The sequence below is a fragment of the Lampetra planeri genome, chromosome 24 (genome assembly GCF_965212315.1).
Source record: "Lampetra planeri chromosome 24, kcLamPlan1.2.h2, whole genome shotgun sequence".
NCBI classification, from domain to species: domain Eukaryota; kingdom Metazoa; phylum Chordata; class Hyperoartia; order Petromyzontiformes; family Petromyzontidae; genus Lampetra; species Lampetra planeri.
Window position 1 is genome coordinate 12647230 of NC_136130.1, and position 15044 is coordinate 12662273.

Genomic DNA, 15044 nt, shown 5'->3' on the forward strand with positions numbered 1-15044 from the left:
GTCGAAATATACATGAATACAAATTATGTAATCGTTCGGATAACTAGAGGTTTAGTGCTGCTTGGAAGCGAATAATCAAATCGTAGATTGTTTAAATGCATGCCTATACAGGTCACCATACGTCAGTGGGGATTATCTGACAATAACAGGTGCTGCTATTTTAGTGCACACACATGACAGGAGGTACAAGAACAATGTGCATGTGTAGTGTAGTAACTTGTTGGGAGACGACCTTACGGGTAGCACACTCTTTATTAACACCAACTTATATTACACGGGTGGCTAACTGCAGCCTTAACCCACGGGGTTCCCTGGCTACACCCACACGGGCTCTCACGCCCCGTAGCTTCTCGGAACCCACCCGGCTGGGGTGTCCGTCTCGACTCTGGGTCCCACAGCCTCGTCCCACATGGACGTCAGACCACGGGTCCCACAGTCTCGCCTCCGAGCCACACAGGGTCCCGGCCCTTACAAGGACAGCGGGACTAGGGGTCTCAGGGCCCTACCTCTTCAACTCCGTCTTCGATCTTCAACTGGTTATCAACCCCCCGAGTGCTCCCGCGCGTCCCCCTTTATAGTCCTTCATGCGGACGTCGCTGAGAGCACCCACCCCAGTTGACCAATCACTGCGCGCTGCCCACGATCCTATTTCCCACCTTGTGTCAGCGTGCACAACCATGCACCCCGCGCCGCCCCGTGATCTATCACTGTCGGCGCGCGTCAACACCACCACTACACATGCATAATGTGCTTACTATGAGTAACCCAACCGGTGATGTATACCCATTGTGATGTATATGCGTTCATAAATCACCCCCTTCGCACGTGGAGGGCTCACAAGTGACGTAATCACACCTATCCCTCTATTTAAGTAACGAAACAGGAGGATTTCTCCACAAATCTGTCCGCCTGATGCTGCTGGTTGTAATTACTGGCGAAATGTGGTCCTCAGATGATGTTGTGGATCTGCTCTCCACAGAGCCGGCCCAGCCACTAAGCGACCCTTGCAATTGCAAAGGGCCCCGTGGCCAGCACAGGGCCCCCTAGAGTCACTGCTAGCTAGTGGGTGAAAAAAATCATACATCAAAGGGGCCTCCAACCAAATTTTGCTTAGGGCCCCCAAAGGTCTAGGGCCGGTTCTGGCTCTCCAACACAAGTGTGTGCTGCTGCACTGGTGTTGAGAAGTGGCTTCAGGTCGGGGCTTGCGCCGAAGGTGTACTAAGGTTGTGGACACTTCCCCAGGGACAGGGCACTGCCCTGGGCCCTTCCTCGGTGACCCTACGGCTCTGACTGTGCCCAGCCCGGCTCGCCCCGGGGCTTTCTCTCGACTGCTTGAGCTCTGCTCCTGGTTCCCTCTTCACCCTCCACGATTCCCCGCTTTCACAGTGACCCCACTCTCGTCCCGGGGTCCCCCCCAATTACCTAGACGAGACATGACGTCATCCCATCGCAAGGGGGCGCGTGACGTCACTTTTCAAACGTCATCGCACCGGAAAAGTGCGCGTGACGTCAAGTCCCGTACTACTCGACACTAGTAACAAATTCGCACGTTCTGTTTAGGTGACAAACATTACTAATTGTCTGTGTCGGGTGGTGGCGGGTTTTAACGAAACATTTATATATTTACGCGATCTGGGGCCGTCCATAAATGACGTCACACGATTTTGAACCCCCCCCCCTCGTCACATGGCGTCACTAAAAGTCAGACCCCCCCTCAAATATGACGTCACAAAGCTCTGCCCCCCCCCAAAATAAAACATGCTTCAAATCGCTTTAAACTATTGTCATTGTAGTGCGTATTTAATGTGGCGATGCCCTCTGATGTTGTAGAATCATTTTTTTTATTAAAAAGTCTAATTAAGTAGAACGTGTTGTCTATACCTATTTAAAGTTGCGCATTTTGATGTGACGTCACATTTCTCAACCCCCCCCTCGTCACACATCGTCACAAATGTCTGAACCCCCCCCTAGGTGCGTGACGTCATTTATGGACGACCCCTCTAACCCAAAACAAACCTTAATTATGCAGAATTGTAAGTCAAACTTTTGATAGCTTCTCTAATCTTATTTAAAATACGGTTGGGCCCAGTAGGCCGTGTGACTGATGGGATGCTTAACCAACGCTCATGTTAGAATGAGTTAAAATTAGCGACGTTTCGGGAAATGGCCCTGAAAGGTGCGAGAGAGTGACGTCACTCGCGAGGTTCCCTGGCTCCGCCTACCGGAGGGCGTGGGCGCTGCGCATGCGCAGTGACGGCAAGGAGCGGCGGGACGCGTCGCCATGGTGACGGCAGCCGCCATGGGGCAGGAGCGAGGGGAGAGCGGCGCTTGGGAGCAGCAGCTGAGGGCGGCCAAGAAGACGGCGCTTCTGGAGGGCGGTGAGGGGCAGGCAGGGGTGGTGAGGGGCAGGCAGGGGTGGTGAGGGGCAGGCAGGGGTGGTGAGGGGCAGCGGTGAGGGGCAGGCGGGTTGAGGGAACCGTTGTTGAGGTCGTTTGGGTGAGGGGCAAGTGAGTGACTTGGGGTTACTGTGACGTGGACACTTATCTTATATAGATTGTATATAACGCCTCAATACAAGGCGCTTAACAATTATAAAATTGTACATACGATGGTAGTGGTTAAAATCAAGTGGGGTTATGAAAAGTGGTGGTGTGGTCATGGCGACAGGAGGATAGGTGTAGGCAGTAGGGGTAGTGATGGGGGTTGGGGTAGTGATGGGGGTTTGGGTCAGCCTGGTCGTAGCTGGGGACGGGGGCAGGGAGTAAGTAGTAGGATGGGCAAGGGAGAGGAGGTGTGTTTCAATACGAGGGTGGCATTGCGGAGGGCTTTTGGTTGAATTGTGGTTGAGTCGTTCACTGGTTTCATGTCTGTCCAGGCAGGCGAAGGATCCACTACTCGTTTGAAGATGACCGCGAGATGATTGAGGAATACGATGTCATCACAGAGCTGCTGATGTGTATGGACTCGCATCACAATCTCAATATCATCATGATCCATCACCATGATCATCACCACCCCTTTTACACCCCAGCATCACCATCAACTTCCAACACCATGAAATTATTAATTTAGTCATTCTCATAATCACCATCACCTTTATCAACACCTAGGTTGAGGAGTGTCAAGTGACGTCACTTTGTGAGCCTGAAGACATAGACATATATCATTCATATATCACACGAACGACGCATTCACGCAAACACCCGATGCGCCGTTTTGAAGTTTTAAAATGAAACATCTTTAAATTGTATTATGTTTTGTATTAGATAATTGTATTTCTTCCTTAAAAGCTTATATCATTTTACATCTGGAAGACTTCATTGAAAAGGACATTTCGTGTGAATTTTTTCTCGTCGTTAAGTAGATGGCCTTGCTGGGGGTTCGGTTCGTTGCGGACTTTCACCTGTTTGGGATTGCGGGATCGAGATAAGGCGACATAGAGCTGCTGGCCGTGCGAGAAGACCGCCGTCTGCAGATCGATTCCAACGTAATCGAATGTCTGTCCCTGCGCCTCCGTCTTTCATGCAGGGGGCGCGTAGGTTTGCGGCGCCCGCTACATAAAAACGACGGAAAGTGCAGCGTTCATCACAGATAGATAAAGTTGTGCGCTTATATAAGAGTATTATACTTAATCCAAAATATTTATTTTAATAAATCGAAATCAGAAATTGTGTCTGTATATCTGGGTGCGGAATTGCAGCAGTTAGCGAACTGTGCTATGAACCCGACGGCCGGATATCGATTCCCACTCATGGATAACATCAGTCGTGAATATCTGCACTGGTGTTGAATCCTCCCCTAGGTCGACTCAGCCTTTTTTTGCGATTTGCTTACCTTTCCTATGCTTTGTACTCATCGTTTTCGTATTGTTTGTGGTTGTAACTCTCTGACACACCCCTCCTGGACATCTTTGAAAAAGAGCTTCATAGGTCATCTGATTTATCCAGAATAAACAAAGATTCTGATTCTGTGTGCTGTGGGAGCCTTAATTGGTATTCGTCAACAGAACTTGCCCCAACAGTTTGTTGAAGTCTATACGTGGGATATTTTTTGTTTGTATGTATGTATGTGTGTCAATGTGCATCTGTTTGTATCTGTGTGTATATGTATCAGTGCGTAGGTGGCGTGTGCGCTCTATGCTCGGGGCGCCCCGGGCCTGGGAGACAGAGGTGGGGGAGCCCGGCCCATCGCCATCATCAGTCGACACGCTCAAGGAGAGCGCAGCCGCTGTGGGTCCCTCAGCTGACCCACATGACCCCCCATAACTTCACCTGCATCACGACCCATGTTCTGGCTTGTGTCTCTGCAGTCTACGCCGTGTGCATTCACCTCTCCGTGTTCCTGTGTCCCCATGCCCCCACACCCCCATGTTCCCCCGTGTTCTCATTACCCGTGTCTCCACATCATGTCTGTGTCCCTGTCGCCACACTATGTTCCCATGTCTCAGCCCGTGTGTGTTCGCGGGGAGACACGGGAGGAGCTATGGTGGCGTGTGAGGAATGTGCCCTATCCTCAACACGTGTTCTCCGTGTGTGTAGACAGCACCAACAATAACCTGGTGATCAGCACCTCCAACCACAAGTGAGTGTGTGGGGATCAGCAGGGGCTTAGCCACTAAACACTTTCCACTGGTTCCCCATGAAATCAAGGCTCCAGTACAACATTACTATCCTGTATACCACCAAGATCTTTTTAAGTTCTTTCCTCATACCTCTCCACCCTTCTCACTCCACTGACCACATAAAACCACCAAATTCTATGGAGCACGTATAATCTGCTCATCTTACCAAGTACCGGGACTATTCTAACTGAGCGGCGTTTCTCCTTCGCTGAACCAGCAGCCATCTGGAATGCTCTTCCCACTGCACATATGCAGCATCCAAGCACCATCCACCTTAAAGCAGCAGCAGCTCAAGGCTCACCTGTTCATGCTGCCATCTGTTCAGGCTATCACCTGTTCGGTCTCTCACCTATCTAGACTCGGCTGTCCAGGCTTTTACATGCCCAGGCTCTCACCTGATGAGGATGGCATATAAGGGACTTTGAGTCCTGGCTTTGCACCTCAAGAGTTCTCGATCTAATAATGCATCTTATTTGTGATAAATATGTGCACTATATATTGTTTATTATCATTGTAGGTTCCTTGACTCCCCCAATAATTTTAGATATGGCTAAGAAACACACAAAATGCTGCGGCCCTGGTCAGCACACACACATGACACTCTATACCCTGCGTCAGTTGCTGACCTCTGATGTGGGTAATATTGATGGTTGGATGGTGTTTATGGTGATGACGAAGATAGAGGTGATGGTGATTATTGTGTGGTTCACATTCACGATGGATGTGTAGTGTCTCGAAATTACACTGACACAGAGTAACAAGTCACCTGCTTACACTTTATTAATCCTCTAGCACCCGTTGTAGGCACTCCTATGACTGCCTTCCACTGTCACCACACACTGCTTCTCCTACTACCCGCTCTCATCTACTCCGCACCTCACCTACTCTGCACCTCACCTACTCTCTCCTATCTCGCCACTGCCCTCTCCTACGCTGCCCCGTACCCACTCACCCGTCTGTCCCGGGCGGGGGTTTCAGCCAACACCGCCCGGCGACGGCGTGAGGGGCGAGGTCCCGCTGACGGCTCGAGCGGCAGCGGCGAGATGTCTTCTCTCTTGGTCCCCGAACAACTCAACTTTGCTCACGCACACTCCCACTTATATACCCCTCCTCATTCCGAGTCCTCACGTGCTCCCCACTTAAGCTGTCGCCTCCACGAGGCCTCTCGCACTCATTAATCCCTAATCATCGCCCCCATCTCCCGTCTCTCCGGCGCCAACCTCCTGCCCCCATGCGCACACCTGCTCGTCCTCAATTGCTCAACTGCGCGCACTGCGTACATCTCTACAGATGTATTGTGGCGTTGGTGGTGTTTATGGTGGAAATAGTGTTGATGGTGGTAATAGTGTTGATGGTGATGATAGTGTTGATGGTGATGATGGTGGTACTTCTATTATGAATGGTGGTACTGTTAAGATTAATGTTGAAAGTGATGGTGTTGATGGGGGTGCAGGTACTATAAGCGACTCTCCATCCCAGATCTGGATCGCTTGGAGTTGCTACTAGACCCAGAGGCCGTGTCCTTCAGTCATAACAACCACACACTCATTGTGAAGGTGAACCACAACACTACAACACAACCAACAACATGTGCAACAACACACAATACTATATTAACACCATACCGCACTACACCAACACAGCACATATGTTTGTGTAGTGTCGTAGGTCTCTTCTTTCTTCTGCTCGAGGCTTGTGTGTGTGTGGCACACACACACACTCAGTCGGAGACAGGTAGTCGCAGGAGGCACTGTCCTTTTATTGTTGTGTTCACGCCACCAACTCCGGCCCCCCCTCTCTCACGACCAAGCTGCCGCATGACCCGGCCCAGACACGACCCTGTCCACGTTGCACCAACGCCGTCGACCGAGACAGCCAACTACTCTCCGGCTGCGCAATGATCGGGCGAAGGCGGCGACAACGTCAGCGACGACGAGACCACTCCCAGAACCGGCAGCCTGGAGCTCTCGTTCTCCGCTGCTTTTATTCCCCTCGGCGCGGCTTGGCTCCGTCCTAGCCGCGCCTCCCTTCTCGAACCCGCCAGAGGGTCCCAGGGGTTTCCCCACGAGGTCTACCATGACCCTTGCCCCAGTTCCTCCGCCTTGCCGACACATACACCCGTGTAAATGCTCAACGGCGTGTGCGCTAAGTGTCTACCTGCAGTTGCAGCTGCTGTACAACAGTCAGCGCTATGTCACTGCGTATATATCTATGTAGAACTTCTTTCGCACCATATGTTGCCAACCGTGCTAATCGGAGGTCCGGGCACTCACATGACACCACTCTGCTTCTTTCCTCAGTACCAAAAGCCAGCTCGGCTGCTGGATCACGAGAAACGTGTGCGGAGAGAGATCTGCACCCTGAGCTCTGAGGGGAACACTGAGGACAAGCCGCAGTGCAACACACAGTGATGTCTCACCACAGAGTAGCACACAGTGCAACACACAGTATAATAATTTTATTTTATATTGCGTCAATTATCCCAACAGCATCCTAAAATGCTGTACAATTATACATAAATACCAATCCCATATATGCGGTTAGCTACACACAGCGCGAAAGAAGCCAACACATACTAAGCAAATGAAAACCCTACTACTATGTTTACACACCGCACCAGGTAGTCATTTGAGGCTGAGTCGACCCAGGGGATGTCCAGACCAGTTCAGATAATCGTGATTGGTGTTTATCGCGAGTGGGAATTGAACCTCGGTTGCTGGGTTCATAGCGCAACGCGTTAACCGCTACACTACTGCTCCCCACACAGTGTAATACATAGTGACGTCTCACCAGTGCGACAATGCTATACACTGCAACACACAGTGCCATCTCACCACAGTGCAACGGTGGGAACTGTACCGTGAATTCCAATAAAGAAAATCTACCTCTCACTGCAGAATCAGAATCTTTCTTTATCCTAGAGGAATGTGATGAGCTTTTAAGCAATTTTTCCCAAGCCTTGTGTTACACGTCAAACCACTTCCATCTGACCGTTGGGGCAGTGATATGGCCCAGAAGTAGATTATTTGCCACTTGTTGCAGACATTTAGAGTTCAAATCCGACAGGCTGCTCGAGTTAATGATATTAATACTATATACACAGTATATTCAGAATGATTTATCTAGCAAAGCCATGCTTTATCAGAGCATATTTGTTTGCATGTTCACCACAAGTACGTGTGGTTAATGTAGACTTTATTCCTTGCAAAATGTTTCTATTTGGTGTTCGGACATCTTAACACCTGTTTTATTGCCCACGCTTCTGCGCTCTTGTGCAAAGTGGGGGGAGGATTATTAAGTCCACGTACATTATGCATGCAGTAACCCCCCCCCCACACTGTTTAAATAATGTAAGGTCTTTATTTATGTCGATGGCTGTGACGTAGTCGGGGAACGGGCTCCGCACGATGACGTCACGGGTATCGGAGCGCGTGACGACGGCGTGGGGAGCGCGGAAGTTGTCCCCTGGGATGGAGTCGCGGTGCGCGCCGCCGCCGCCGCTGCTTCTGCTGCCGCTGCTGCTGCTGCGCGCGGCGGGGGGAGAGGAACGCGGCGCCGCGTGCCCGTGCCCGGTGCAGACTCTGTGCCTCCCGCCGTCACTCACTCCGGCCTATGAGGCGAGTGCGCCCGCGGGGTGGCTGGTGGCTTTGTCGGATTGACGATGAACTTGAATGGTGACTGCACCTGGCGCCTCGATTCAGGTGCACACGACCACACGTGGGCAGAGAGACTACACTCTTCCACACGTGGGCAGGTCGCTTGATGGGTGATTTCGGCGGGTGTCAGATTTTTTGCAAATGTGATTTGTAACTTTGATCATTACCCGTGCATCGATCCATCTTATTGAGGGACTGTGTGTTGTTTTGGAGTGGTCTGGGACTGTTTGTTGTCTGGCTGCCTGGCCCGAGATTGCATTTAGTGTTGAAAAATCGTCAAGAATGTATGTACTATGCAATTTATACTTATACGCCTTATTCATATTTATTTTAGTGACTTGCTTACGTTTTCTCTACTTTGTACTCTTATCGTTATTTGTATTGTTTGTTGTAACTTTCGTACCAGCCCCAAGTGGACATCTATGGAAAAGCGCATCATGGCTCATCGGATTCCTCCAGTCTAAATAAAGATTGATTAGTCCGGCCCAGAGGATTTTGGGCGATAAGATCGACTTGCCCTCCGTATTTGCAGGTTAAACATGTTAGTACATTTTGGTTGCTGGGGATGAGGCTAACGCTGTATTTTACAGGTGTACGTGTTCCATGTTGGAGGTAAAGATTGGATGTTTTATGACTGGACTAAAGTCACAACGGTGGCCATCTTCAGCGGGTTTGATGCAGAGCTCATGTGCTACGCTCACTCAAAGGGGGCTCGCGTTGTTTTAAAAGGTAACATCTCAAAGAGCAAGAAATAGAGCACTCATTGGCTTGATAATAAAGCAAAGTCATAAAACACTGCAAGCCCCTAAATATATGTCAGTTTAATCAATTCTGCACAACTACACTATTTACTATGTATACACTTTCACGAAACACTGACTTGATACCATTGTATGAAACCTCCTGCTGCCACCCTGCTGCCACTCACACCGCGGATACCACCCTCGCTGGGCCGAGCCAGGCGATCACTTTCTCCCGCTTTCTTGGGTTACATTTCCTACGCTTTCCTGCACTGTTCCAAAACCTTTTCGAGTGCCCTCTCGGCTGCTCCAATACAGACTTTTAGCCGCTTCTGGTGTTTCTGAAGTCTTCAACTCAATCCTGTGCCCACTCCCCAGTACCGAAACGTTCCCACCGATCCACAAATATTCACATTTGCATATCCAGCGGGGTGTCTACAAACGCCTGCTGGTCTCCATCTCTTGGTCTATTGGTTCCCCTAGAATGTATGTACTGTATGTTGAACTTCTTTCACACCGTAAGTAGCCAATAACTGTTTCCTTCATTTTGAATCCTAGACGCTTAACAAAACTCCTCACTCGCACACCGCAGCACTCCATAGCCCATTCACCCTTTACCCGACATGAAATTTGCTGCGGAACCTCCTCCCCACAACAGCACCACGCACTAACACCGCAGAATGACAGCTGCACCATCAGCCCCTCAACCACATCGCCCATCCTCAACATCCAACCCTCGAACTCGGTCACAACGTTTGTATACTGCACATATAATTGTGTGGACACTCGTATAGGAGGTGTTTCATCTCACGGGATTTTTACATACGAAATATTTTAACTGAAAGAATGTGCATGTGAGTTGTAAGTTTTTAGATGAGCGTATGTAACGCTGCTGCCTGTGCCTGCAGGGGATGTGGACGTGCAGAGTGTGGTGGAACCCGCGGCGAGGGCTCGCTGGGTGCAGCAACAGGTGGTGCTCGCACAGAGCCACTTCATGGATGGGATAAACTTGGACATCGAGGCGGCGGTGGGGAACTCGAGCGCGGCGCGCGCAGCCCTCACGGCGCTGGCGCGTGAGACCACCGCCGCCTTCCACTCGCAAATCCCCGGCTCGCAGGTTCGCCGCCACCACCCCTGGGCCCCGAGTCACAAACGCCGTTCGCCTTGCCGGGGGTTTGAATTGGGGCTGTAGCAATTTTTGAAGGCGGTGATTCAATACCTCTCACAATTCAGGGACGGTATTCAATTCAAGAATCGATCCTTGTTTTAACACGATCCTTTGATCCTCATAACTGTTTAATCTCAACGACACTGATCAACTTTCATACTGAAGGTCAGAACTACACGAAGACAAATATCTCCCATATAGCCTTATCAGACTGTTGGGGCAAGTGCTGTTCATGAAAATCACCTTTGAAGGCTGGCACGGCACACGAGGGGGTGGGTGGCCAACACCTCGCCCGGCCACTTTTGTCTCCCGAGTGGCAATGTTTGCACACAGCACCAGGTACTCATTTGAGGCTGAGTTGACCTAGGGAAGGCCCAGGACTGGTTCAGATAACCGTTACTGGTGTTGGCTATAAGAGGGAATCAAACTCGGGTTGCCAAGTTTGTAGCTACACTACTGCTCCCAACACCTGCACTCACCCACGCACTCAACCATACTGCAGGTCAAAACACCTCTCTCTCACATGAAAGGTATATTTTCATAGCCACGTGGTAGTTTTATGCCAAAATTATTTTCATTAACCCTCCACCACCTGACAAGATTGTCACGTTTACACAGATTTATATATGCTAATTTATTGAATACTGTACATTATTTCCAATCAAGCTCCTCACCGGAACTTGATATTTTGTTTTGCATTTGTGTGTGGTTAAAGGTGACATTTGATGTTGCTTGGTCTCCTGACTGCATCGATGGACGTTGCTATGATTACCCAGCCATCGCAGAAGCTGTGGATTTCCTCTTTGTGATGTCCTACGACATGCAGAGTCAGATCTGGGAAGATTGCATAGCTATGGCTAATGCACCATATGTTAAAACTGTGCAAGGTGAGATGCACCAATGTTTGACAATGCAACATACTTGCATCATAGTGCATAATATAAGAAAATAATCAAAAATACACCTTCCCATACCTGTTTCTCCACATAAAATGTTATACATCCCATCAGCCACATGACCCTCTGAGAGTGCATAATTCTAGCAGCATAATACTGTACAAGCAAACTCTGGTCCAGTTTCTACATTGAGTGTCTCAACAGCAGTCAGGCTAGCTTGAACCAATGTCGATGAATTTCCAGATGTTTATAGGCATAACACACAAAGTGCTTGCCACAAATGAACCACAATACCTTGCTGATCTCGTCAAGGTCATGAACCATCACAAACTCCGGTCATCCTCACAACGGCTTTTGGATAATCATCAAACAAAGACGGTCACTGCATCGCACACTTTCAGATGCGCTTCTGCGGCCATCTGGAACTCTTGTCTCATATTAGGAAGCAGCTGGAGCTATGCACTTTTATATCTAAATTGAAAACTAATTTCTTTAGAACTGCATTTTGTGTTTAGTTTGTTGTCCTTCCCCCATGCCTCCAATTAGCACAGTTGGCTACATTCAGTGGGAGAAATAAGTTAAATATACATAGAGACATGGGCTCTAGCTCGACAAGATGTGTAAACAATACTTTTATTTTCTACATGGAGGAACAGATCTGTGAGTGAAGGAGGCATCTTGTCTATCAAGCGTGTATTGTCACGTGAGTGGTGTTTGCTGGTTGTTGAGTTGAATTACCCACATCGTTTGTTTTGTTTGTTTAGGCTATGAGAAATACATTTATCTTGGCATCGCGCCTGCGAAGCTTGTGATGGGCATTCCCTGGTATGGTTACGACTACCCCTGCCTGAACCTGTCCGAGGTAACAGCAGCTGCAGATGAGATGAAAATAATGCGTTGATGTTGTCCAGCAGAGCCTCGCTTAGTGTACATATTCATGTTGTTAACCAATAACGGGTAAACCGATAACCATTTGCACAATTCAGTTACCGTTTCAGAAAAGCAGGCACCGGTAACCCGTTTTGCGTGGAATGTAATGGATGTATGTATGTATGTATGTTGAACTTCTTTTGCACCGTATGTAGCCGACCGTGTTGATTGGAAGTGCAGATCATGCACTGATTGGCACGTTTGAACACACAAATGGCATGGCGTCCCATGTCACGCGTGATAATAGTTAAAACATTATTTCTGATTAAGATCACGAAAGCTTTAAGTCAAGATTTAATAGTTAAAATGTAGAGGTACAGCTCTAATCGCTCACTCATGCCACTGGTAGCGCAAGGGCCTCCACAAGAGGTAACTCGAGAGGGTACTCTTCCACACTGACAAGACTTGTTGTAAGATGTAATAACCCACACTTTACCCCACCAAAAGGTTGACACTGAGCTGCTCTATCTCAAATGTGATAGCATTATTTGTCTATGTTCCCAGCATGCAGTCTGCTCCATTCCCAAGGTGCCATTCCGTGGGGCGCCATGTAGTGATGCAGCGGGAAAACAAATCGCGTATAAACGCATCGTGAGGATGCTTAATGAGTCGCACACGGTGCCACAGTGGGACGACAAACAGAAAGCTCCATACTTCACATATAAGGTATTGTAACGCCTGGAAAGTTATGCGATCTGTTAAAAAAACCTCATGCCGTGTTTTGCTGTGGTGAGTTTTTTTATTGCTATTTACCGGGACTGAATGGTTGTCAATTACTGTGGTAGTTGTGCTTTGGGGTAGGATTTTTATGTTTTAAAGGTTTTCTAGAAAAAATAAACAAGGCCAAAAAATCATGTATCCACGTGGATTCTGCAGTGCTTTCCCACGCACACCAGCAGCTGCTGAATGAGGGAACAATAAGTAGCTGCAGTCTACAATGGCAGTAGTTCAGTTCATTGAAACCTTATTTGACGTCAGCTTCGCCTGATATACTTCAGGCTTTTTCAGGCTCAGTGGAGCTTGGTGTTGATGGGCAGCTTGTGTGTGATCCTGATATATACAACCGCCTTTGCAATTTGCGTTATTTTTCCCCACAGAATCGCAAAGGTGCAATCCACCAGCTGTGGTACGACGATCCCAAGAGCCTCGCAATCAAGGCCGCTTACGGGAGGTCACGTGGGCTCCGTGGCATTGGAATGTGGAATGGAGACCTCCTCGACTACTCCCAAGATCCATTATGTCAAAATCAAACGCAGGAAATGTGGGCAGTATTGTAAAATAAGCTGAGGTGAACACGATCATGGGAAGTTTTAGCTGCTTCTCAACGAGCCTATCATCAGCCAATGCCTATCATCACGACGATGTTCACCATTACTAACCTCACCATCAATATCATTGCTGGGGCCTAGTCGGGTTCCTGCAATCACAATACGTAACAATTCTTACATTGCATATGACTATCACAATATCAATCCCAATAATGTTATTGTATTGCATTTTGTTGGATTGTTTTGTATGTTGCTGTACTTCTAGAAGGAATAAATATAAGTTAAAAGTTATGCATTCGCAGTTGACTCAACATAACACTGCCATAAATATTCTAAATTGAATTTATTACAGTCCATAGATATCCCTTACAATGCACATTGGTGTGAGTAAATTGTCATTGACTAGAAAACTTTCACAATGAGCAATAGCCAAAATAATGAGCAAGAACCAAAATTTCGATTTAAAGCTTTCGTGACTGCAGGGATGAACTCATTCAGACGCTGTCTTTCTGACAGACCTGTTCTTCACCTGAGGACGGCTGCTTGCGTTGTGGCCGAAACGTCGTGAGAATGATTTTATTATGTTTTATTTTTATTATTTTATTACTTCCCTTCTACGTGACTTTACCGAAAGAACCAAGAAGAAGAACCAAAATATTAAGCAATAGTAGCGCTTATATTGTGCTAGCTTTACTACCCGGGACTTGGATTCACCACACCTGGCCGCCTTTGTCTCTCCATTGGCGATGTTCACACACCACACCAGTTACTCGTTTGAGGCTGAGTCGACCTAGGGGGAGACCCAGGACCGGTTCAAATAATCGTCACCGGTGGTGGCCGTGAGCGGGAATCGAACTCGGGTCGCCGGGCTCGTAGCGCGACCCGCTACACTACAATGCGTTACGCCTCCACATGTGCGGGTCACGTGACAGATTTGACGTCAGCTCACTTGCCGTGCAAAAAATATATACATTATTGAGCTCCCCCCCCCCCCAAAAAGAAACCAAAAGTGTTTTTTTTATTTTGCATGTCGGGAAGTACGCAAAACATTTTGAACAGACACATTCACAACTTTGCCTTTTATATATATGGAGATGTACACAACACAAAGTAAGCAGGCGTTGTGAAAAATATACGTAACAAGAGCAGACGATACGTCTCCACGTACAGTATTTGAAAAAAAAGTATATTTCATATCGCCCATCAGCTACATGGCCTCCTGAGAGTGAGAACCCCAGCAGCACTGGTTCAACACAAGAAAACTGGGCCAATTTTGACGTTCAGTGTTTTATCATCAATTAGGGTTGCTAGAACCTAATGTTATATATATTTTTCACGTCGCTAATGATATTGTGTTATGTATTATATCGTTTTTCGTCGACTTCGATATATATTAAAATGATCCTTGACATTTAGCAGTTCTCCAGCATTGATTCAAGCGAGACTGCTGATGAGACTGTAGAAACCGGTCAATAGTTGCTTGTTTTATGCACTCCAAAGAAGTCCGGTGACACGTGCCCCGTAGGGTCACGTGGGCTCGGGAGGGTGACACGTGACCTGTGTATCAACGTGGGGCACGAGATGGTGGTGACACGTGACCCGCGTAATTTGGCGCGAAAAGGCGGTGGCACATGACCCCTGGGTTCACGTGAGGGCGCAAGGTGGTGGTGACACGTGAGGTTGTGGTGAGTTCACGTGAGGTGGTGGTGGTGTGTTCACGTGAGGTGGTGGTGGTGCGTTCACGTGAGGTGGTGGTGGTGTGTTC

The 15044-nt window shown here is 48.4% G+C and overlaps 2 protein-coding genes across 3 annotated transcripts; both read left to right on the forward strand.

Annotated features, from left to right (window-relative positions):
• Positions 1-2247: 2247 nt before the first annotated feature.
• On the forward strand, positions 2248-7222 carry DPCD (deleted in primary ciliary dyskinesia homolog (mouse)). Its single transcript, XM_078605769.1, has 6 exons — positions 2248-2378; positions 2876-2956; positions 4114-4229; positions 4448-4581; positions 6075-6177; positions 6922-7222. The coding sequence occupies exons 1-6, from the start codon at positions 2282-2284 to the stop codon at positions 7030-7032; spliced, it is 642 nt and encodes a 213-aa protein (XP_078461895.1). The 5' UTR covers positions 2248-2281; the 3' UTR covers positions 7033-7222.
• Positions 7223-8013: 791 nt separating this feature from the next.
• CTBS (chitobiase) lies at positions 8014-13570 on the forward strand. Of its 2 annotated transcripts, none has more exons than XM_078605766.1 (7): positions 8014-8238; positions 8868-9006; positions 9926-10134; positions 10901-11072; positions 11846-11943; positions 12516-12677; positions 13109-13570. In XM_078605766.1, exons 1-7 carry the CDS (start codon positions 8029-8031, stop codon positions 13286-13288), a joined length of 1170 nt encoding a protein of 389 aa, XP_078461892.1. In that variant the 5' UTR covers positions 8014-8028; the 3' UTR covers positions 13289-13570. The 2 variants fall into 2 exon arrangements, with proteins under 2 accessions (XP_078461892.1, XP_078461893.1); XM_078605767.1 differs by having other exon boundaries at positions 8078-8322.
• Positions 13571-15044: the final 1474 nt, after the last annotated feature.

Bases quoted from the DNA above. Each gene is read 5' to 3' on its own strand.
- DPCD (XM_078605769.1), top strand. From the start codon at position 2,282: ATGGTGACGGCAGCCGCCATGGGGCAGGAGCGAGGGGAGAGCGGCGCT. The intron at 2,379-2,875 runs GTGAGGGGCAGG...ATGTCTGTCCAG, and splicing joins GACGGCGCTTCTGGAGGGCG to GCAGGCGAAGGATCCACTAC. The intron at 4,582-6,074 runs GTGAGTGTGTGG...ATGGGGGTGCAG, and splicing joins ATCAGCACCTCCAACCACAA to GTACTATAAGCGACTCTCCA.
- CTBS (XM_078605766.1), top strand. From the start codon at position 8,029: ATGACGTCACGGGTATCGGAGCGCGTGACGACGGCGTGGGGAGCGCGG. The intron at 11,073-11,845 runs GTGAGATGCACC...TTGTTTGTTTAG, and splicing joins ATATGTTAAAACTGTGCAAG to GCTATGAGAAATACATTTAT. The intron at 12,678-13,108 runs GTATTGTAACGC...TTTTCCCCACAG, and splicing joins CTCCATACTTCACATATAAG to AATCGCAAAGGTGCAATCCA.